The sequence below is a fragment of the Pteropus alecto genome, unplaced genomic scaffold (assembly GCF_000325575.1).
Source record: "Pteropus alecto unplaced genomic scaffold, ASM32557v1 scaffold125, whole genome shotgun sequence".
NCBI classification, from domain to species: Eukaryota; Metazoa; Chordata; class Mammalia; order Chiroptera; family Pteropodidae; genus Pteropus; species Pteropus alecto.
Window position 1 is genome coordinate 5,684,136 of NW_006436888.1, and position 20,819 is coordinate 5,704,954.

At 44.7% G+C, this 20,819-nt stretch overlaps 3 protein-coding genes across 3 annotated transcripts in view; 1 reads left to right on the plus strand and 2 right to left on the minus strand.

Moving 5' to 3' along the window:
- Window positions 1-562: 562 nt before the first annotated feature.
- On the plus strand, window positions 563-9,717 carry DFFA (DNA fragmentation factor subunit alpha). The gene is made up of 6 exons (XM_006914367.3): window positions 563-772; window positions 2,516-2,677; window positions 4,004-4,146; window positions 7,046-7,235; window positions 7,458-7,609; window positions 8,374-9,717. The coding sequence occupies exons 1-6, from the start codon at window positions 637-639 to the stop codon at window positions 8,584-8,586; spliced, it is 996 nt and encodes a 331-aa protein (XP_006914429.1). The 5' UTR covers window positions 563-636; the 3' UTR covers window positions 8,587-9,717.
- A 4,318-nt stretch (window positions 9,718-14,035) lies between these two features.
- LOC102887083 (cortistatin) lies at window positions 14,036-19,662 on the minus strand. Its single transcript, XM_025048583.1, has 4 exons — window positions 16,290-19,662; window positions 15,706-15,779; window positions 15,318-15,514; window positions 14,036-14,322 (listed from the first exon to the last, which is right to left on the minus strand). Exons 3-4 carry the CDS (start codon window positions 15,462-15,464, stop codon window positions 14,107-14,109), a joined length of 363 nt encoding a protein of 120 aa, XP_024904351.1. The 5' UTR covers window positions 15,465-15,514; window positions 15,706-15,779; window positions 16,290-19,662; the 3' UTR covers window positions 14,036-14,106.
- A 544-nt stretch (window positions 19,663-20,206) lies between these two features.
- Window positions 20,207-20,819, minus strand: part of CENPS (centromere protein S) — a 9,029-nt gene continuing 8,416 nt past the window's right edge. The window contains exon 5 of the mRNA XM_006914368.3: window positions 20,207-20,457. Coding sequence (XP_006914430.1) covers window positions 20,329-20,457 — 129 coding nt within the window. The 3' untranslated portion in view covers window positions 20,207-20,328. The remainder of the gene's footprint in view (window positions 20,458-20,819) is intronic.

Here is a 20,819-nt window from a genome sequence, read left to right on the forward strand (position 1 = left end):
TATTTAAGCATTTTGTTACGAGCCCCAACCCCACTTGCACAGCCGAAGCAGGGAATTGAAAGGGAATGTGCGAGTATTTTATGTTTCTGTTACATTTTCAGCAAGACTGAAAACTACTCATCAATTTTTTAACTTAACTTCCATCAAATCAGCCTGAAAGTTGGGACATTTTACGGATCTTTTCAGGTTGGAAAGGGAAAGCAAATTAACACAGGTTTATGACGGACTTTTATTTAAGTATTAATATTATGCGTTTATGTATACAAATATGAGTGCTCTAACAATTTAAGGGAGTATTCATCAGTGTCATTCGTAATGCAAAATAAATCCCTATTGACTTCATTTTGAACGCACGATAGAAACTCCTAAAAATAATCTCCTAGGCTGAATTGCGCGACGTAAAGAGATCGGCTTCGCACCCCGACTACAGTTCCCGGAATGCCCCGCGCGGGGCCCGCCCCCCAACCCCGGCACTTGATTAGCGGCCATTAGAACTACATCTCCCGGCGTGCCTTGGTCCCACGCGTGATTTACTAAAGAGAACTACAACTCCCGGCATGCGGCGGGTGGGGTGAGGGACGCCGGCGCCCAGCCTCCCACGCTTTCCGGAGTCAATCAAGTCTCACCCTGAAAAGGATGGAGGTGCCAGGGGACGCCCGGGCCCCGGAACCCGGCGAGAATCAGGGTCTGAAGCCGTGTCTGCTGCGCCGCAACCACAGCTGCGAACAGTACGGGGTGGCGGCCTCCTGCCTCGAGGATCTGAGGAGCAAGGGTTGGCACGGGACCGGGCGAGGCCTTGGGGGACCGGGGGCTTAGGGGAACCGGAGCCGGGTGAGGTTTTCGGGCGGAGGGGCAAAGCGGGATGAGGAGAGGCGACTTGGGGATTCTTATAGCTCCGGTGGAGCCTTGGGGCAGAAATGAGTCACGTGGGTATAGTGACTTACAAATTTCACAGTGTTTGCAAGTGTTTTAATATATCTCGTGTGGGACTCATAATGGTGGAAAAGTAGACGGGAAGCACTGTGCAGACTCTACTTGGGTACCTTGCCTAAAACCACTTAGATTTTGGACCAAACCCAACCCAGTGTATATTCCTGCTACTCGAGTTCTCTAAGGTGATAGTGAAGCCCTTAGCTGAGCCCATGGCGGGTGGGGCAGGTTTCCGCCGGCAGCTCTGGCAGGTACCTGTGCGGTAAAGAGGGAGCTGCTACCGACCCTTCTGGAGGTCCAGTCAAGAACCGTGTGTCGTGAGTGACGAGGTTAACAAATTCTGAGCCCCGGCTCGCTGATACTAGCTGCTTGACTTTGCGCTTAATCGTCTCTTAACCCTCAGTTTTCTCATAGGCAAAGTAGGTATACTATTTCCAGCCCTGCTTCCCAGGATTGTTGGGACTCTTAAGGGAGATGATAAATCCAGATGATTTACAAGTATTATTTGCCCATAACAATAAGTTGTTTATCCAAAGAAGTTTTACCTGCTAAACATGTGAGCGGGCCCCAGGCATGCAGTCAGTGTTCAGTGCTTTCTCTCGGAGACATCAAGCCCCAGCAGATATCAGAATCTTTCAGAAACCCAGGAGCAGCCAAAGCACTTATCAATGCTTTAGTGACATGGCTTTGCCAGATAGGTGTTTACATATTTTTTCTTGGCATTAGGGTAAAGTTTTAGTGTCCCTCGGTGCATTGCCTGATTGCACTTGGCACAGAGGCTTGTGTTCTCTGGAGCTAGGCCTATACAGGCTTGCGGTTCTATTTAAATGATAGATGACATTGCCCAAAGTTATTTGTAGTCTCTTGACTACTTCTCAGCTTACTCTAGTCCCCTTAGCATTTTAAGTATTGCTGTCACTAAATGGGATGGCACAGACCTGCCCTGGACAAAGCCTCTTGCCCAGTGATAATAAATATGAAAAGCTACTGATAGAAGCTGCAGCTTTTCTATAATTTTCCTATAAGTTATAAAGGCTGCAAAGAAAGATACTACAAAAGACAAAAAGCATTTCCTTTTTTTTCTACTTTTTTCTTTACATTTGACACAGAATTTGAGATGACCACTGAGTAAATGAAAGACTGCTTGTTTACAAGGAATCACATCAGACCTTGGTTTGTTGTTCATCCCAGTCAAGGCTCAAGTGCCTGCTAATATAGATGCAGAGTAGCTGTAGGAAACATATTTTCAAGAGCCAGACTGTATGGATGTAGATCCCAGCTCTTTCGCCTACTGTGTGATCTTGGACAAGTTACTTAACTTCTCTGAGCCTTGAGTTTGATGTCTGTAAAATGGGAAGAACAATAGTACCTACCTTATAGGATTGTTAGGAGATTAAATACTGTATATGAAAAGCACTTAGGACGGTACCAGGCACGTGCAAAGTGTGATATTAGTGCTAGTAGTTGTGGCTGTTATTGTAGTTACTATTACCTACCGGGAATTCCGCTAGGCTCTGAGAGTACAAGGATAGATGTAGTCACTTTATGGATACTTGTCAATTGTCAAATATTTTATTATTCTCAGCCTATGACATCTTGGCCATTGATAAGTCCCTGGCACCAGTCACCCTGGTCCTGGCAGAGGATGGCACCATAGTGGATGATGACGATTACTTTCTGTGTCTACCTTCCAATACTAAGTTTGTGGCATTGGCCAGTAACGAGAAGTGGGCATACCGAAACTCAGGTAAGAAATGCTCACCATGTATAAAATGATCTATGCAATACATAACATCCGTTATGATTCATTTTACTGCACAGGCACCTAGTTACCATTTGGCTGTTTAAGCATTTACGCAGCCAACGTTTACTGAGCACAGTCTCCATGCCAGGTGTGGTGCTAAGTCTACAGGTGAAGATGAGACATGGGTCCAATTGTCAGATAACTTACCGGCTGACAGCAACTAAAATGCAGCATGGCATTTATTAACCAATATCACCCCAATAGTTTTAATTAAAAAAAAAAACTAAAAAATAAAAATAAAATGCAGCATGGCAGAGAGATCAGTGCCCCAGGTGGAGTCACACCGCCCCATCTGAATCCTGGCTTTGTCATGTGACCTTGGCCAAACTCCCTACCTTCTCGGCATCTTATTGAGATGATTATGGTACCTGTCTCCTAGGGTTGTTGTTAGGATAACAGAACATAGTACACGTCAAACCAGTGTTTCTCAACAGTACTCTTGACGTTCTGGGCTGCAGCATTCTTTGTTGTGGGGCCGTCGTGTGCATCATAGGAAGTTTAGCAGTATCCCTGGCTTTTGCCCACTAGATGCCAGTAGCATCTCCTCACCCGGATCATGACAATCAAAAATGTCTCCAGAAATTGTCGAATGTCTCCTGGGGGCAAAATCACTCCCAGTTGAGAACCACTTATAGAAAGCATTTAGATCTTACCTAGCATACAGCAAGGGCTCACTAAATGTTACCTGTTACCATCATCACTGGCGATACAAAAGGAACTAATATTGATGAGCAAGGATCAAAAAGCTAAAGAAATGTCTTGAGGAAAGTCCATGCCACTAAATTGAGGAAGTCACCTTTCAGCAATGGCTGTATCAGCACCTTTGTACTCGGACCCTAGGGACAGCAAAGTGGCCACAGCTCCTCCAGTCAAGGCTAAGACCAATCCTCAAGCATAGAAGTGCTGGTGAGAATGTTTTTTGTGTACAAAAACAACGCACCCAGAGACCCAAAAACTAACCTAAAGGGAAGTGTGGTAGGACCCTGGGTGTCGTGACCACACACTGGGTTTAAGTAGCTTCTTTCCATTAAAGAATTGAGAGCAATTTCGTACAGAAATAAATCGAAGATGAAAGACGAGGGAAAATCAAGGTTCTAGATGGGGATCGGCTTTCCCATAAATCTTGAGAAAGGTGCTTCCTTCTCCACTGACGTTATTCTAAATGGGCAGAGACTGTGCAGACATCCCCGAGGCCTGTGCATGTTGGGAGCAGGTGAAAACAGTTCTTGAGGCTAATCTGACTGTGACTCATTTCCCCTTATATATCAGATGGAGGTACTGCTTGGATTTCCCAAGAGTCCTTCAGTGTAGACGAAACTGACAACGGGGCGGAGCCGAAGTGGAAGAATGTGGCCAGGCAGCTGAAGGACGATCTGTCCAGCATCATCCTCCTGTCAGAGGAGGACCTCCAGGTGAGCCCCCTCCACCACTCACAGCCACTCGTCTGGCCGCCGCTGCCCCTGACATCTTTCCAGTTTCTACACATCTTGCCACAACATGTTTATTAATTTTTAAATACTTCTTAGGTGACAACCAGCAGTCCTCACTTTCTAATTCTCTCACCTAGAATAGGAATCTTTCAGCCTTCACCTTGCATCAGAATCAGCCTGTGGAGCTTTGTAAAAATGCAGATACCCGGAAGCCGCCTACACCCACGCAGGCACACTGTGGGGCTTGTGCGGCCGGAGGATGTGGACTTACAGGAGCTGACTGAATCCCGGCCCCATCACTGTGACTGGGCCAGTGTCTTGGCTTCTCTGCTTGCGTTTCCTTTCCAGTACAGTTGAGATAAAAACGTGTTCATTCAAAAAAATTCATATTGAGCCCCCGCCCTACGTCTGGCATGGCTCTGTACACTGGGGGTAAACAAGGCAGACACAGCCCCTGCACTAATGGAACTGGGATTCTGATGCAAGGAGGCAGACAAAACAAGAAGCGAATCAGACAGGCAGTGTGCTGAGTGATGGGGCTACTTTAGATTGGGACATGAAGGGGATGACCTCTTGGTTATTTTGTAAACTTATCTACGTATTTTGAATAAATACCATGAATACATTCACGTTTAAAAATCCAAGAAGTATAGAAGGATATCCAGGTAGCCAAAAAGTAAAAACAGCCCAAATGTCCATCAGCTGATGAATAAATAAAATGTGATGCATCCATATACAGTGGATTATTCAGCCATAAAAAGGAATGAAGTATTAATACATGCTGCACCGTGGATAAACCTCAAAAGCATTATGCTAAGGGAAAGAAGCCAGACATGAAAGGTCACCTATTTTATGGTTGTATTTATAATGAAAAGGCCAGAATACACAGGTCTGTCGCGACAAAAACTAGATTAGTGGTTGCCTAGGGCTGGGTTGGTGGGGAAATTTGAGGAGAAATCGGAGTGCTTGCTGATAGGTATGGGGTTTCTTTTAGGATGGTGAGAACAGTCTAAAAAATTATGATGACTGCACAATTCTGTGAACATACTAAAACCCACTGAACTACGTACTTACTTTACATGGATGAATTGTGTGGTATGTAAATTATATCTCAATAAAGCTGCTTGTCGGGGGAGGGTATACAGGAAAGGCTGACTCCCAAGTTCCTCTTCCTGGGGACAACCAGTCTGTCAGTTTCCTGTTCCAGAGATATTTTATATACAAATACATATATTTTCTTCTCTTCCCCCCTTACATTACACAAATGGAAGCATATCTACTCTTGTTTTTCAAGCAATATTTGAAGAGTATTCCAGATCAGTATATAAGAGACAGCCTCATTCTTTTTTACCACTGCATAATATTCCATTTCATGCGTGTACCATGATTTATTTAACCAGTCTCCCCACTGGTAGACATTTGGGTTGTCATTAGTTTTGCTCTTCCAGACAGAACTTCCACCAGTGTCATTTTGCACACATGCTTGTCCATAGAATAAATTTATAAAAGTGTGTTGATAAACACTGGCAAGTTCCCCAAGAGGTGACAGTGTAACTGAGAGCTAAAGGATAAGACAGCCTGCCATGGAAAGGTTGGGGCCAGAGTGTTCCAGGGAGAAGGCAGGAGCAAGCTTGAGTTTTTCTTTCCTTTTTTAAGAAACAAAGGGGTTGTGAGATCCCTCCCCATCCCAACAGACTAACACATTATGATATATCCTTAGCATAAGGAGCACCATAGGCCTTACGAAAATGGGGACATCAGAATAGCAGTGAACCCGAGCCCTTGACAGCTAGGCTCCATAAGGAAGTTAGGATGCTTGAAGGGAACTCGTGGAGGCTGGCTGCAGCAGGTGAAGGAAAGGCACCACGGTGGCAGGGACTACGGGCAGTGAGAAAAATGGGAGGGAAGGACACAGGGATCAATTACCCAGGGTCCTGAAGACTGGAACAAAGGGTGACTCTGATTCTTGGGAAGTTACTAAACTCTCTTGCCTCATTTTCATCATCTGTAAAATGGGGTAATGCTAGAACCTAACTCATAAAGGTTTGTACATTTGAATTTTGAATCTTGTGAACGTATTAATATCACTTGTTCAAAAATTGATGCAATGTTAAAGTTAAAAATAACTTTAAAAGTCACCTACTCAAAGGGGCCTTCCTCAGTCTAGAGTAGCCCTCCCCGTCACTTTCTGTTCTAAGAGTTTTACATCCGTTTTCTCATTGGTACACAGTAAGTGCTCAAAAAATGCAAGCTCTTACTATTGTAGTTTTTATTAGCTCCATAGCTATTCTAATGTGCAACTGAATTTAGAATCACTGTCCAAGAATTTCAACAATTTGATCTTTCTCTTATAAAGACTATTTTAAAATCTAGTTACTATATATGCAAAAAGAATGAGTTTTAAAAATCATCCTTACAGCAGATTGATGATGCGAGGTCTCTCTTATGTCACAGACTAAAAATGTTATTTAAAAGCTTAGTACAGTTCATATTTTAAAGTCTTTTAAAGCTATGAACCTGTATAATAAAAATGTTTAAGGTTAAAATCATTAGAAAAAAATTGCTTAAAAGAACCTTGTATCGATTCATTGTGTAAATGATCATGCACTTGCTCCTTTATGTCCTGTACTAGTACAACTGGGTTTTTTAATATCAGGATTTCATTTAGTTTTTAATGAAGCACTAAGGTGTCATTTCTCAAGTTTTTTCACCAGAGGAAAACTGAAAAAAATTACATGTCTCTCTCTTGACTCTGAAGCAGCCATATTAAGTAACTTTGCAAAGCAGATGAAATGAGTCTCTGAAACTGATGTATTTGAGAGATATAATACATGTTTAGAAAGTACTGTGAGGTTTCCTAAAGTCCATATTTGTTTGTTAGATGCTCATTGATGTACCATGTTCAGACCTGGCTCAGGAACTATGCCAAAGCCGTGTCACAGTCCAGGGGCTCCAGAACACCCTCCAACAGGTCCTTGACCAGAGAGAGGAAGCCCGCCAGTCCAAGCAGCTCTTGGAGCTCTACCTCCAGGCCTTGGAAAAGGAGGGCAGGATCCTGTCACAGCAGCCAGGTAGGACTCCAGCTCAGAGGGCTCCACGGAGAACTCTTGTGTTTAGAACTGTCTGTGGGAGAGAACCAAGTGCTTGTAACATAGTCAAAACAGTGAAGCCACAGCTGGTGGCATTTTGCAATGACACGTTTCTGTCTTGCCCACCTGATTACTCTGGCTGGTTGTTTGTGCGGCTGTATGTGTATGCAGTGTGCTGACCTCCATCTCACGTCTGCTTTGCAGAGTCCAAAGCTGGCTTCAGTGATGAGACGGATGCAGCTGACACAGGTCTTAGCAGAGAGAGCTCCTCTGAAATTGCACTTTCGAGCCAGATCCTTACTGCACTGAAGGAGAAGCCTGCTCCGGAGCTGAGTTTGTCTAGTCAGGATTTAGAGGTGGGCAAGAACCAGGGACCCTGAACTTCAGAGAACGACCCCCCGTGGAGGTGAAGTAGCCCTGCAGAGGCACACTTGGGTTTTTCCACCTCCGCAGACCCTGAAGCTCAGCTACCATTTGCCTCTCGTATGCCAGAGCATTTGCAAACATCTTACTTAATCTAAATCAGTGGCTTAAACAAAATGGATGTCCTCCCTCAGATCATCAAACATTATTCTGTGATCCCAAACAGGTAATGCAATGACTAAACCTGACGGGGGGATAGCAGAGCTCAAGCTTCTGACCTCACCTCTGCTTCTGTCCATGGTTGAAGAAGATTCATAGTCGAGGCACATGAATGATCCCAGGGGAAGGCACACTTGAGGATCACTGTGCTGGCTTTTGAGATCAGGGAACTAGAAGCTCGATGGGGGAGAACCCATCACAGTGGGTGCTACTTCTTCGTCATCATCTTCATCCCTGTCCCAAGTACCTCCCCAATGTAGCTAGAAGGGAAGGAAACTGTATTGACTTGAACTTTGCTAAATTTCTTGTAAGTGGACTTGATAGTTGCTCCAAGTAAACTTCTTCCCAGAGATCCTTTCCTGTTGGTGTCGTATGGTAAGAAAAGGCCCATGACAGTCTAAGGCAGGAAACCTGGCATTTCAGCCTAAAGATGACATAAACTGATGTTGCCTAACCTCACCCCTATAAAGAAACCATGAGAGCAGCCGGTGACCAGGGCAGACGTACTGGTTCTCAGTGGTTCTTATTCTTGCCACAGTTGGTTACCAAGGAAGACCCCAAAGCGCTGGCTGTTGCTTTGAACTGGGACATAAAGAAGACGGAAACTGTCCAGCACGCCTGTAATCAGGAGCTGAGCCTGCGCCTCCAGCAGATACAGAGTTTGCATTCTCTCAGGAATATTTCAGCAAGGAGGAATTCACTGCCTGCAGAACTGCGGAGTCCCAAACGAGCCAAACGAGACCCCACGTAGCTAGAGCTGGAAATGTGGCACACAAAACCCTGTGGCCTTGGTTTTTGCTGTCAGTAAATCCCCGTCAGCCCTTTTAGCCACCCATAGTACTCCGCCCCTGCCTTAGAGCACATTCTCCTGGAGTAGGCTGGATACTGGCTTCCCCTTCCAGAAAAGCTATTCTAGATCTCAGTGTAAGCCCTTTCCCTATTTTGAATGATAAAGCACCCCCACCAATATCCCAGCTCCTCTAATTACATGCTCTTCTGCTCTCTGTTTAGAAGTAACTGTGAAAGGCAGTGAAAAGAAATTGTCATATCTCGGGCTGTCCTTGTTCAAAGATAAGAATGCAGAATTCAGCACGATGGTGGAGAAGGTGACAACAGCGTTTTGATTATGGCCACAAACTTGTTTCTCAAGTCAATGAACTTTTTTTGTCTGTCTGCTTAAAGGCACATGTTAAGTTTGCAGGCCACAGGGACGTATGGAGTCTTAATTCGCCATTTCTATTATCTAATTCAGTATTGTGAAATTACATCTGAAATGCTTTTCAGTTTCTAATATGTTTTATCAGCAGGGAGTATAAAAGGTCATTAAATCGATTTCCCTGCACTATGACTCCAAGTCTGTGGGTGCAAAGCGAGACTTCTGGTTTCTGTACCTCCTGTTTCTGTACAAACTTATTCTTCAGGTTTTGTAATCTATAATATAGTCTCCTTGCAGGGAAAAGATAATAGGTTTTCACTGACTTATTTGAAATTTTTTTTAAGCATGCTTAGAGGAAAATAGGATGTCTTAAGAGATAACATTGGCTACTTATTAAGAAATATAAGAGTAGGTCCTGGGGCAAGGGTGGGTGCAGGAAACAGTAACTGAACAAAAAGAACTGTTTCCTTCTCTGATCTTCAAGGAGGGCTCCGATGTGCTCAGCATCCTTTTACCAATGGTTCACACCCTTAGTTCTCAGTAGCCCCAACATTTCTGTTTTTTTCTAGCACATCTGTAATGCTTCCTCAATTATCCCTTAAATGAAAGCGGAGCTGATAACTTTCCTACATGCATACTTTGAAAAGCACTGACATAATATCTCAAATGTAATATTTAAGAAACAAGAGGAAAATAATCTCCAATAAAATGGCACATGTCTCAGTATGTCTGTCTGGACATGACTGTACCAGCGGCACCGTGAAGCTGTCAGATCCCTGTACTTACACACTGAACTTGAACTACCATAACATCTATCCTTTTTTTCACAGGGTAGCTGCATTCTTGAAAAATCCAGAGGACATTAAAACTAGGAAAAAATACTTCGCATTTCTATAAAAACAATTCAGTTTTAGGCTAAGAGAATTTGGAATAGGGTTTCATCGATATGAATGCTCAGCATGACATTCAAAAATCACATAGGACATGGACAATTCATTTCATGGAATTCCATGCGTTGTGGAAAGACACACATCCCACCTCCTACCCCCACCTGCTCCATTTCAGTAGCAACCTGCAGGTACTGAGATAACTAAAAGCATCCCCACACATTGTCAAAACGCCCCTGAAGGGGCAGCAACGGCAGCGGAGGATTTCTATAGCAGTTTTCAGTCAGCTATGTGCTAGCACCTGCCACACTGGCACCTCACAAAACTTAGTAAGGCAGGTGGTGGCTTGTCACCTTGTATTCTATACGTGAGCAGAGTTGTGCTCAGCAGGGTTCAGTGACTTGCCTCCTGTCATGAGGCTAACTGGGGGGCCAGGATGCAAAGGCAGGTCTTCTGGGTCTAACTCCAGTGCTTTTTTTCACTTGTATCTTCTTTTAGGTCCATACACTCTTCCATTCTACACCCAGACCACTGGTTTTGTTATCAGTGTCACAGGCTGGAGTCAGCTCCCCCTGGAAAGGCCTAATACGTCTGCAACATAATTGCCAAAAGATTTCTCACTACAGTCATTGTACTGGTGGAGTAAGAGGTCAGTCAGCCTCGGGAACACTGTAGTTAGCCAACAGTAACGGAAGCTACAGACCGCTATCTATTCACCAGTTATATCGACATCTCCATCTTTCCCCTACTGAATTAAAAATGTTTTCTTAAATTATTTCTCAAGTACACAGCTGACTTTAGTTGACTGGCCTAGCTGTTGGTATTGGTATTCTATACTTGAAACAAACTCAGCAAGCACCTCGGCTGCGTAGGATAACGGAAAGAGCACTGTGGGTTTGGAGTGAGACAAATCCATGCTGAGTCGAACCCTTTGGGATCTTAGTTTCCCAAAATGTAAGGTTAGGCTAAGCCCCCAAGACTGAAAGGGTTAAATGAAATGTGAGAAAGAGCACAGTACCCATTGCACTGCAGACCAGAGAGTGGTTCCCTTTCATTTCCCCAGGGGCACGGGGCAGAGAGGCGGTGGGAGGATCCTGTCTGTGGGTCTCTAGGGCAAAGACCTTAGTCTGCAAACTCCAGCCCACAAGTGTCATGAAAGCAGTTGCAAACAACATTATATTGCCCCTGGTAACCATTTACCTTCCCTCCATTATGCCTCCAGGCCTTCTGAAATAGCAACCTGGAAGCACAGCAATATATCTAAAAATAGGAGAGCGAGCAGGGCCTGCCTGTTCTTAGGGCAGGAAAAAAGAATGTCAAAGAAAGCAGTTGGGACTAATGAACTCTACATTAGCCATTTTCCGTTCTTTCAACTCAAGTCAAATGTCGGTCCCCATTAGGCAATTGGCTTTGACAGGAGCTGTGCTAATTACCACTTACCAACCTTTAATTCCTGGGTAAAAGCAAAAAGAAAAAAACTAATGGATTTTTCTTTTCCAGAGAGAAAGGAATAAAATAGTTGTCTGCCAAAAAAAAAAAAAAAACCTGAATTAATACAAGAATTATTAACATGCCTACTAACCAGATTGTTTGGCTGTTAATTTCCTAATTCTTTTTTTTTCTTGCCTTCGAGGTTTTTCAACATCTTATTTTATCTGTAGGGTTTTGCCTTACGTTATTTTGGTTGTCTTTTATTACTCGAGGTTATTCAGGACCTTGAAAGTGATCCAGTCTGAGCACCCAACCGCTGCCTAAGACCTCTGCACAGCTGCGGACTATTCCGTCCTGCTCGAAAGCCTCCAGTGAGGGGAACAGCCTCACCCCCCAAAATGTGCATCACATTTTCAGATTGCAGAACCTTAAAGCTGGCTATGTGCTCGAATCAAATCAGACACGTGCCTAACTACAAAGAAGTGAAGCAACAGGTTAATGCACAGATACGGGATTTTCTTCAATATTTTCCAATACCACATTGTAAAAACTAAAACCAAAAAGTCTAGCTTTTTCTCCAGCTTACAATTATTTTTATAAGACCAATATGTATTTCTGACTACTTACTACTTAATTATAAACGTAAAGGATAAATTAGTGTTCATTTTTCTTAGGGTTATGAGTAATGAATTAGTGGGTTGACCAGCTGCCCTTAGCCTCCAACTTTCTAGTCTAGAAACAATTTCCTTCTTTTTAACACCTAAATGACCTTCCTCTTCTGATCTGTTCAAAATGGAATCCGTATCTCTACTGAAGAAGCTACTACTGTTAAGATGCGGGTGATCCTTCCAGCACATGCTGGTAAAGCCAACTGCACCTTGTAAGTGTCACCCATGAGCTTGCTGGTCTGAGTCTCTTAAAGTCTGGGATGCTATGCTGTCAGCCCTGAAACATGAGTGGCATGAAGAGACTTCCGTCGAACGCTTATGTCACACCCAGTTCTTCCTCAGCAGCTAAGGCTCTAATCTGATGACCAATACTGGAAATAACGAAAGAGAATGAATTGGAAGTGGTCCAGGTGCTGACGTCCCAGGATCTACACATCTGACCATACTGAACCACAGAAAGGCAGACTTTACGTCTGCCAAAAACCTAATGGTAGCAAATTATCCTAATTTACTCATTTTACCCTAATTTACTAATCATGAGTGTATTAACCCAGCCTAACATGCGCTGATGCAGGTTAACATCTTATGAATTTCCCTGAACTGAGCCAGGCTTAGACTGGATGCACTGCCTGGCAGTCAGTCTCATTAGTTTGGCCTCATTATCCTTCAGATACTACTTAGTTCAAAGTTAAAATCCCAATCTTAAGGACTGTGTATGTATGACCCTAATTGAAACTGAAAAACAATGGTCATATTTTTCTTCTAGAAACAGCTTATAAGACAAAGTTCTGAAGGTTAGCTGGCTTTTCAGGAAAACACCTTCACCAGTGCGCTGACCCAGTTACTGTGTCTCTTAAAGCTGCTGTGTTTGGAGCTGTGGATGCCATTAGGGCTCTTCCATCACATTTTACTCTACTCAGCTAGTAATTATGAATATGAGCTCAGCTCTGTGGAAAACAGAACGGAACGGTCAGCAGTCATACTCCGTGAGTCTGCTCCCCTGGTGTCCAGAGAACACTACAGTGTCCTCCTGCCAGCCTTTGCCGGCTTTCCCAATATTACGCCTGACCCTCAGAAACTCTCCATAACTCCAGGTAGGAATCTCTGAGCTTTCAAGTTTAGCATCTAAAAATCTCACTCTGGATGTTTTCTTTGATTCAAGAATCATAAACATGTATAATCAAACAGGGATTTCGGTGCTGTGGGGGAGAATTAAAAATTTGATTAGGGTTTTGAAACTGAATGACTTATTTACTAACTTCACTTAAGCAGACCAAAATCCTGGTCCACATGTTGCTCGACAGTTGCTCTGTGTTAATTTCACAGAAAAGGAAGTCCCCCCCTCTACCCATCATTCACTGTCTGTGGGAAAGTACTGAGGAATGGGGGGAAGTATAACAATTATAGACATGATACCAATACACATGCACCTGTGTCTGAACAAAGCCCAGGTCCTGTGACGGGGACCCCGTACTGGAAGTTGAGGTAGGCAGGCGCCAGGCAGGGCAGCAGCAGTGCTCACTGTTTTTGGTTTGAAATAAACCTAAAGCTGTAATCCATGAAAAGAATTTTAACAAACCATTAACTTATTAAAGTTAGTATGGGTATTTTATAACAGCAGGTCCAAATGTAACCTTTATAAGCATGGCAGCATGTTATCTTGTTTAATAGCATGGTATTTGTTTTTAAATTAATATTAGCTAAAATTAAGAATAACCATTTTGTTCTTTTAGCACAGTGATAAAAAGTTGCTTTTAATATGAGGGAAATATTTTTTTTAATTAGACAATTTATATCAATGTAAACTGAAATGTTATTCTGAACTCTAAAATATGTAGCTTTTACTAGTCTAGATCGAAGGAAGACAAGGACAGAACTGCCAAGCACATACTGAGGGTGGAAGGAAAGCCTGTGGCTATATAATACAGCAAAACCCCCAAAACATTCACTTTGGGTTCCAGATTACTCAAGACACTCAGTATTGGGCGTTAGTGGAGTTTAAATCAAAAACACTTTTCAAATTACACAGGCGAGAGAAGACAACTACATAAAGCAAGCTCGGGGCTGCTTGACAGGCTTTATTCGGGTCATCATTACACTTCCCTGCCCGAGTCATCGTGGCTGGAGTTCTACTTGCAGGAGGAGAAGGTCTTCCAGAAGAAGTTCTTGCAGGGCGCTTTCTCTGGGCGCGGGGCCTGCTGAGGGGGCGGGCCTTCCTGCCTCTTGGACACCTCCCTGGCTGCCCCTACGAAGGGCACCGCATGGGCCTGGGAGGTCCACTTGTACCACTGAGCAAGGAAAGTCAACAGGCTGTTTTTCTGTATTTCTGCCACTTCCTGCATATGCTTTTTAAAAGAAGCAGAGAGCACAGGAAAGAAAAATCAACAATCTGGCTCAGCCAGCATTAAAAGACACATAATTCCTTCTTTAAAAATAGAGTGCTCCAAAACAATAAATCACGTTTCTATTTAAAGGATGAGAAAGCTAAGAAAACACCTTAACGAAATTGCTCTAATTAGAAAAAGGAAAAAGTTGAGGATTTTCAATCAAGGAAAGGAAGAAACTTGTTTTGCCCATTATGTTTGCCAAGGTCCTTAATTCGAAAGGTCAGGGGACCTTTCCCAGCTTAGTGACTGGCAACTAACAAGCCCCTGAGGTGAAATGAGCTAATTTAGCATGGTTTCCCCATCTCTGGTCTTACTCCTGGCTGTCCACAAATTGCTCTTTTTGAGACGTTATATTCTGGTCTTTCAAACTCCTTAGAAAGCTTCTAGGAGTAAGCTGATGATAAATGACTTGTCTGAAACTCATCTGGGTAATTTCAGAGAAAAATCCATTTTTAATGGTCAACTTTATGTACTCTTCCTGGAACTTTTTCAAAATGGAAGAAAATAAATCATCTCATGAAGTTACAAATTCTCACAATGAAAAATGTAATGACGTCAATTAACCTGAGCAAGTGAGAACGTACGCTGCGTATATAAATTAAGATTCTACTAGTACGTGTGACTAGTTCTGCCGTGGCAGCTCCACGATCACACTTTAATAGCCTGGTACTGTCACTCAGCATTTCAAAGACCACAGATGGCGATCACTAGCATGAAGGAGCCCCCTTCGAGTGTCAGAGCTTTCTAACAAACTTCCTAGGTCAGGCAACTGAGGATAAACGAGAAACAGCGGTCTGTAGGGACCGTGACAGGAACATATGGGGTTCAGCCCTGCAGCCTGTCCTACACACCCTCGGCCGTGCAGATGCTGGAGAGTCCACAGGCATGGCCAAATCGGCCAGAGAGACAGCCAGGAAGCGGGCTAGCATGCGGCCGAGGCAGGGACTACTCACCCCGCTGTCGTGCCCAGCGAGGCCACTCTCCAGGGGAAGGGCAGCGGTGGCCCCTAAGAGCAGCAGCAGCAGCAGCAGCAGCAGGCAGAGGGGCGGCGGCATCCTGCGGGCTGCCTGGCGCTTCGTGCCAGCTCTGTGGGTGCTCATCCTCCTTTGCAGCCCTGGAATCTCGGTTTTTGTGGACGCGGATCTCTTCTCTGGCGATTGGGGGGTAATTGTAGCTCAACCTGCAGCTGCTGCTTTGTGCGCGTACCTGTCTAAAGCCTGTCCCCCTCCCCTCACAGTGACGCATACGCCCAGCAATCAGTGCCCAAAAGCTTTCGGATGGGCTTAACCCCTTCATTAAAGCCGCAGGTCATGCCTGTGTTTACAGTGGATTTGCTCTTACTTTGCAATGCGAGCGCACTTGTTTCTGAAGAAGTTCCACTTCCTCATAATTAAGCCTATAGCAAGCAGGAAGCCCTGAAAACAAAACCGAGTGATTCAATGTAGCATAAATTTAGCCTTAGATGAGGAGCTTACAATCTGAAATTTTGCCCATAGAAAAGTATGACTGGATCTGTTATAGGCGGAGGAAACAAGGCAGTGAGGACTCAGGGAGCCGCTTACAGCTTCCCCTGGCTTCACCGGTAGCAGGCAAGGACGCCTCGAGTGATCGTACCCAGCAATACAGGCCAGACACTGGCCTCCTGCCCAGGCCTTCTCAAACTGTGCTGTGAGCCCGAACCGCTTTACTAAAATCGAGATTAAGCTAGATTTCCATGCGGCTCCTCCACGAGGAGCCGCCAAAGTTCCAAGATTCTAACGTGCGCCCGGGAGACGATGACACCGGAAGAGCCGGGCTCTTCAAACCGCTGCTGGCCACTCACCAGCGGGTCATAACTAGCGCTTTTTTGAATGAAACAGAAATCAGAGCGCAGTGCAGGGAGTGTGGATTGTTCCCGTGTGTCGGGAGCAAATGTTATTTCTTACTGAGTGGCTTGCACTTGACCGGCTCCTTCTGACGGCGGTGCCACTGCTGACAGGTGCTGACAGGTGCTGACTGGCGCTAACGGTCAAGTCCTCTGTGCCTCCGGGCTCTTCCTCGCAGGCCCCACTTTCAGAATCACACAAACACACACGCAGACTCTCTTCCCCCAACGAAGACAACTGGAAGAATCTGAAACGAGCAGCGCAAACCTACTAAAGGTGACCAGCACCCACGGCAAGGTTCCTAATGGAAGTGGAGCCACCGAAGAGCTGGCGGCTCCTTCCAGAAGTGAACGTCAGCATGCGCAGCTTCCTACAGCCCACCCCACGGCCCTTCGCTCGGGGAAGCTCAGCCTCGAATTTCATGTCATCAGACTTGTTGTTTGAGATCCCAGGCAAAAGCGCCACGGCCGAGGACCCGCGGCTCACACTGCGCGGTGCCGGGTCCTTTCTTCTTTGCCGACACACCTTTGCCTAAGATAATTCTCACAAATTAAAAACTCTGAGATGTATTTGCAGATGAGAAAGTCATGGCAGCCCAGCCAGCTTCCTACACCCTTTAGATACTGTGCAGATTTTATTCGACAGCCTCATTCAACATTCTCAGCACCTCGCATGTACAAAGGAGCCGCGCCATCCACCGACAACGCTGTGATGGCCTAGCTGAGGGCAGGAGACATACCCACAAATGAAAGAAAAGTACGTTTTCGGTGTCACAAGTGTGCCAAGGAGGGTTCTGTGCCGCAGGTTGGGGAAGGCTTCGTTTTACGTTATTACTGGCTGTTTTCAAGGAGGTGGCAACATACCTTAGTGCTTCAGGGTGAGGGCTCTAAACTAAAATCTTGGCATTGCCACTTAATTAATCTCTCTGGGGATAAGAACAGTACAGCCTATCTCGCAGAACTGTGGCAAGGGCCAGTAAGATCACGTAAAGCACCTCATACAGCAGAACGCACAGCAGGCATGCGTGTGAGGACTGTTCCTAAGTTGTCCTCAGCCCCCGCCCCAGCACAAAGACAAGCTCCCCACTCCAATCGCTGGAAACGCCAGGGCAGAGCCGAGGGACCCGAGCGAGGGCTGCTACTCATCCTACCCGCACATCATAGACACTGGGAACAAGAATTCACCAGGCACCTGCCGTGCCAGGCCCCACACAAGGCCCGAGGGGTCACATTCACCACCCCGAAGTCTGCCCTCAGGGTTTGACGCAAGAACATGTGTTTCTGAAAAGATGTACGATGGGAACTTGATTGAAAGGAATTCAGTACTGAATGATTTTGAAATACAAAGACTGCTTTGCTTATTCTAAAGAGCAGACTGAAGACCCAGATAGAAGTTAGAAGGTGAAGGCTCTCCTCTCTACACAGAAAAAACTTGTGATAATCAGTGTCCAATAGCGGAGAGGGCTCACTGTCCCCGGAGGTCAGCAGAGCCTGGGGACCCTCCATCAGGAATGCTGCAGAAGGGGTCCGACTTAGGGCGGAGATGCGCTAAATGGCCTCTAAGGGTTCCTCAGAGACTCTCCACTAAGGAGAGACTGGGCGAGCCCCGGTTAGCCCTTCTTGGACATTCAGGTTTTCAGGCACCGGCTCTATACGAGCCAGTGCAAACCTTTCCCACGGCCTTCCAGCTGCTGCGACGTGCAGAAGCGGATGCTTTCAAACATCCCTGGCTCATAATTTCAGTAATAAAACGTTAACAGATCTTTTATTTCAAGCTTTTTGATGAACAGGTATAATAAGGAAAACAACAAATAATATAAATGTAAATTGCCCCCAACTAAGTTACTAGGCCACCTTTATTTCAGACATCTGCTTCTTTATATAGTTAATCATCTGGTTATATGGTTAGTAGGTCTAGTGAAAGTTCAGGTGAGCTCCCAGGACTCTGAGGAAGCAAGTCCATGAAAAAGAGCCCTCTAGAAAAGAGATCCCCAACACCCAGGCTGCAGATCAGGTGTGGCTTGTCAGGAACCAAGCCGCACAGCAGGAGGTGAGCTGGCCAGAGAGCAAGTGAAGCATCATCACCTGTTATCTGCAGCCTCTCCCCAGCACTAGCTAGCATCACCGCCTCAGCTCCACCTCAGATGATCAGGCATTAGATTCTCATAGGAGCACCAGTCCCGACCCCATAAAGGTTGGAGAATGCTGCTCAAGAACACCTTTCTGCCAACTGTCACCAAAGATGGAACCGTAAAGGATGACTGACATCATCACGGACATTCCAGAGTAAACTAAACCCTAACTGGAACACGGAGTGGGGAAGAGGCAGCTTATGGGAACACAGGGAAAAGAACCAGCTGTTCCTTATGAAGTCTGACCCTGGGTTACAATCCCTAACAAAGGTTAGGACCACTCATCTAAAATACAAACAGGTCATACATAAATATGCCAAATAAATCCAAAGGTTAGATGAACACCAAGTCAACGGCCTCATCTGGCTAGAAAACTTCATGTCAAAATACCCATGCTACCCTCTACGCCCTCTAGTCCGACAGGACACTCATGGCACACACAGGTTCGCTATTTCGTGTCATTTGTATACTGAGTTTCTAGAGTCACAGAAATCTACAAAAATAAGACGCATTACAATGGTTCTACCCATTTCCTATTATTGTCACGTGTAACCTCGCTGTGAGGTGTTTTTAACCCTACCTCATCGATAAGAACACAAAGTTTCAGAAGGTTAGTTACTAAAGTGGAAAAACCAAGACGCACATCTAGATTGTCAACCTTTGGGAAGTCCACGTATCTAGTCTCTAAACTCTCCTTGATGAGTGTGAAGACAGCGTATCTGAAAATCAAACAGGAGCATACAGGTTTTTGGCTGGAATGTACTATGACGGTAGAAGGCTTTATGACTCCCTTTTCCTTCACTGATGTGTCACGCAAATGTTACAATTATTATCTGAGATCAAGTGATTAGTTATCCGCAGAAGCTGAAACTGAAGTGTGAACGCAATGCTTCACTATCACCACAGCTTACCATCTCCTTTGCAGAGTCAGACTCTGGGGTGTCTTTTGCTGATCATACTTGGGCATGGGGTATAAATTCTACCCAAAGGCGACCTTTTCCCTCTCGGCCCCTCTCAGATCAGCACCCCGAATGTACACACAGTCTCTACTGGTCCGCGGACCCCAGGGAGTCAGTTAACCTCAAGCTCCAGCCTGCCCACCAGTAACACGGGGATAATCAGACATACCCTAAACGAGCTGTGAAGACCCAGTGAGGTCCTACATGGGGCACCCAGAGCAGCCTGGCACTCAGAAAGGGCTCTGTACATGCCAGCCCAGTCTCTTCATCCCTTCTGACCCACTAGGGAAAAGGCACACCCTGGACCTCTAAGCAACCCCAAAGAGAAGACGGCAGAACTGGGGCTCCCAGAGGCATCATCTCAGAAACTAAAACAGAGAATGACGCTCTGAAAGGTTTGGAGCAGGAGGCCAGGTTTTCCTTCCACATAAAACAACTTCTCGGTAGAACCACAGCTTAATCACCAAATAGCCCAAGAAAAGTCACATCAACTCTGTTTCTGGAGAAAATCACCTTTATGAAGGAAAAAGGAAGATTTCCCAACATCTACCTTTTTACCTTGTGATCACAACTGACATGGTTTTAAAGCATTAATACTCAAAAGAACTATATATAGCATTATTTATCTTTCAGGAATCGTTAGCCTAAAAAATCATGTAAAAGAATAAAGAAATAAGTATAATTTTTGCTTGGAAAAAATCAATCATATTTAACTGTTAATACATTTTTACTAATTGCAATAGATATAATTTCCTACATATTACCATTCACACACAAGCCTTTTTTAGGGGCTTCAGGAAGACACGGTGGGTATTTTGTTTAAGAGTTTCCAGTTCTCTTTTTAAACTAGCTTTTGTCGTCAATGACACGGAGAACACAGCACAAAAGCCTCTTAGCCATTTTTTTTTTTTTTTAATCTCCACTTATCCTTTCAAAATTCCCTGTGTGGCAATATGTGTTTTGGTGGCTCTACCTGCTGAAGGCCACTTTTTCCAAACGGTGATAGAGTTTAAGTCTCACTTTCCTCTGCTGGCTCCACTGAATTTTTGTTTTCATCCTCTAACTTCTTTTTCTTCTTTGCTTTTCGGTCCAGGTTAAACTGAGCGATCTCTTCATTTTTCTCTGTGATGTATCTTAGCTACAAAAAAAATTAAAGAATTATATTTCAATCTGGTCGTAAAGCCATTTTATAAGCCTAGGGGCAAAAAAATCAATCTACACCCTCTTCCAACCACTCTAGCCCAAAGAATCTGGGTGGAAAAGCGTGGGTTACATTCTTTAGAGTTAAACAGAGCTTCGAATTTGTTTCTGGTAGAAGGAATCAGCTACGAAAGTCAACTCACGGCTACTCACATACCCTACTGAACAGGTAGGAGTTTCCTTAGTAATTAATGAATTAAAACTTGGAGCTTGCAGAAGGCATGCCAGTCACAAATGTATTCTACAAAGCACAAATATAGTTAACATCCCCCTAAATTTATCCAACTAAAATTGTTGAGG

What these genes read in the sequence shown, in the direction of transcription:
- DFFA (XM_006914367.3), top strand. Translation starts at nt 637, where the DNA reads ATGGAGGTGCCAGGGGACGCCCGGGCCCCGGAACCCGGCGAGAATCAG. An exon ending in GATCCTGTCACAGCAGCCAG is followed by an intron (nt 7,236 to 7,457) that starts GTAGGACTCCAG and finishes TCTGCTTTGCAG; the next exon opens with AGTCCAAAGCTGGCTTCAGT. An exon ending in TGTCTAGTCAGGATTTAGAG is followed by an intron (nt 7,610 to 8,373) that starts GTGGGCAAGAAC and finishes TTCTTGCCACAG; the next exon opens with TTGGTTACCAAGGAAGACCC.
- LOC102887083 (XM_025048583.1), bottom strand. Translation starts at nt 15,464, where the DNA reads ATGAGCACCCACAGAGCTGGCACGAAGCGCCAGGCAGCCCGCAGGATG. An exon ending in TCGCTGGGCACGACAGCGGG is followed by an intron (nt 14,323 to 15,317) that starts GTGAGTAGTCCC and finishes TCTTTTAAAAAG; the next exon opens with CATATGCAGGAAGTGGCAGA.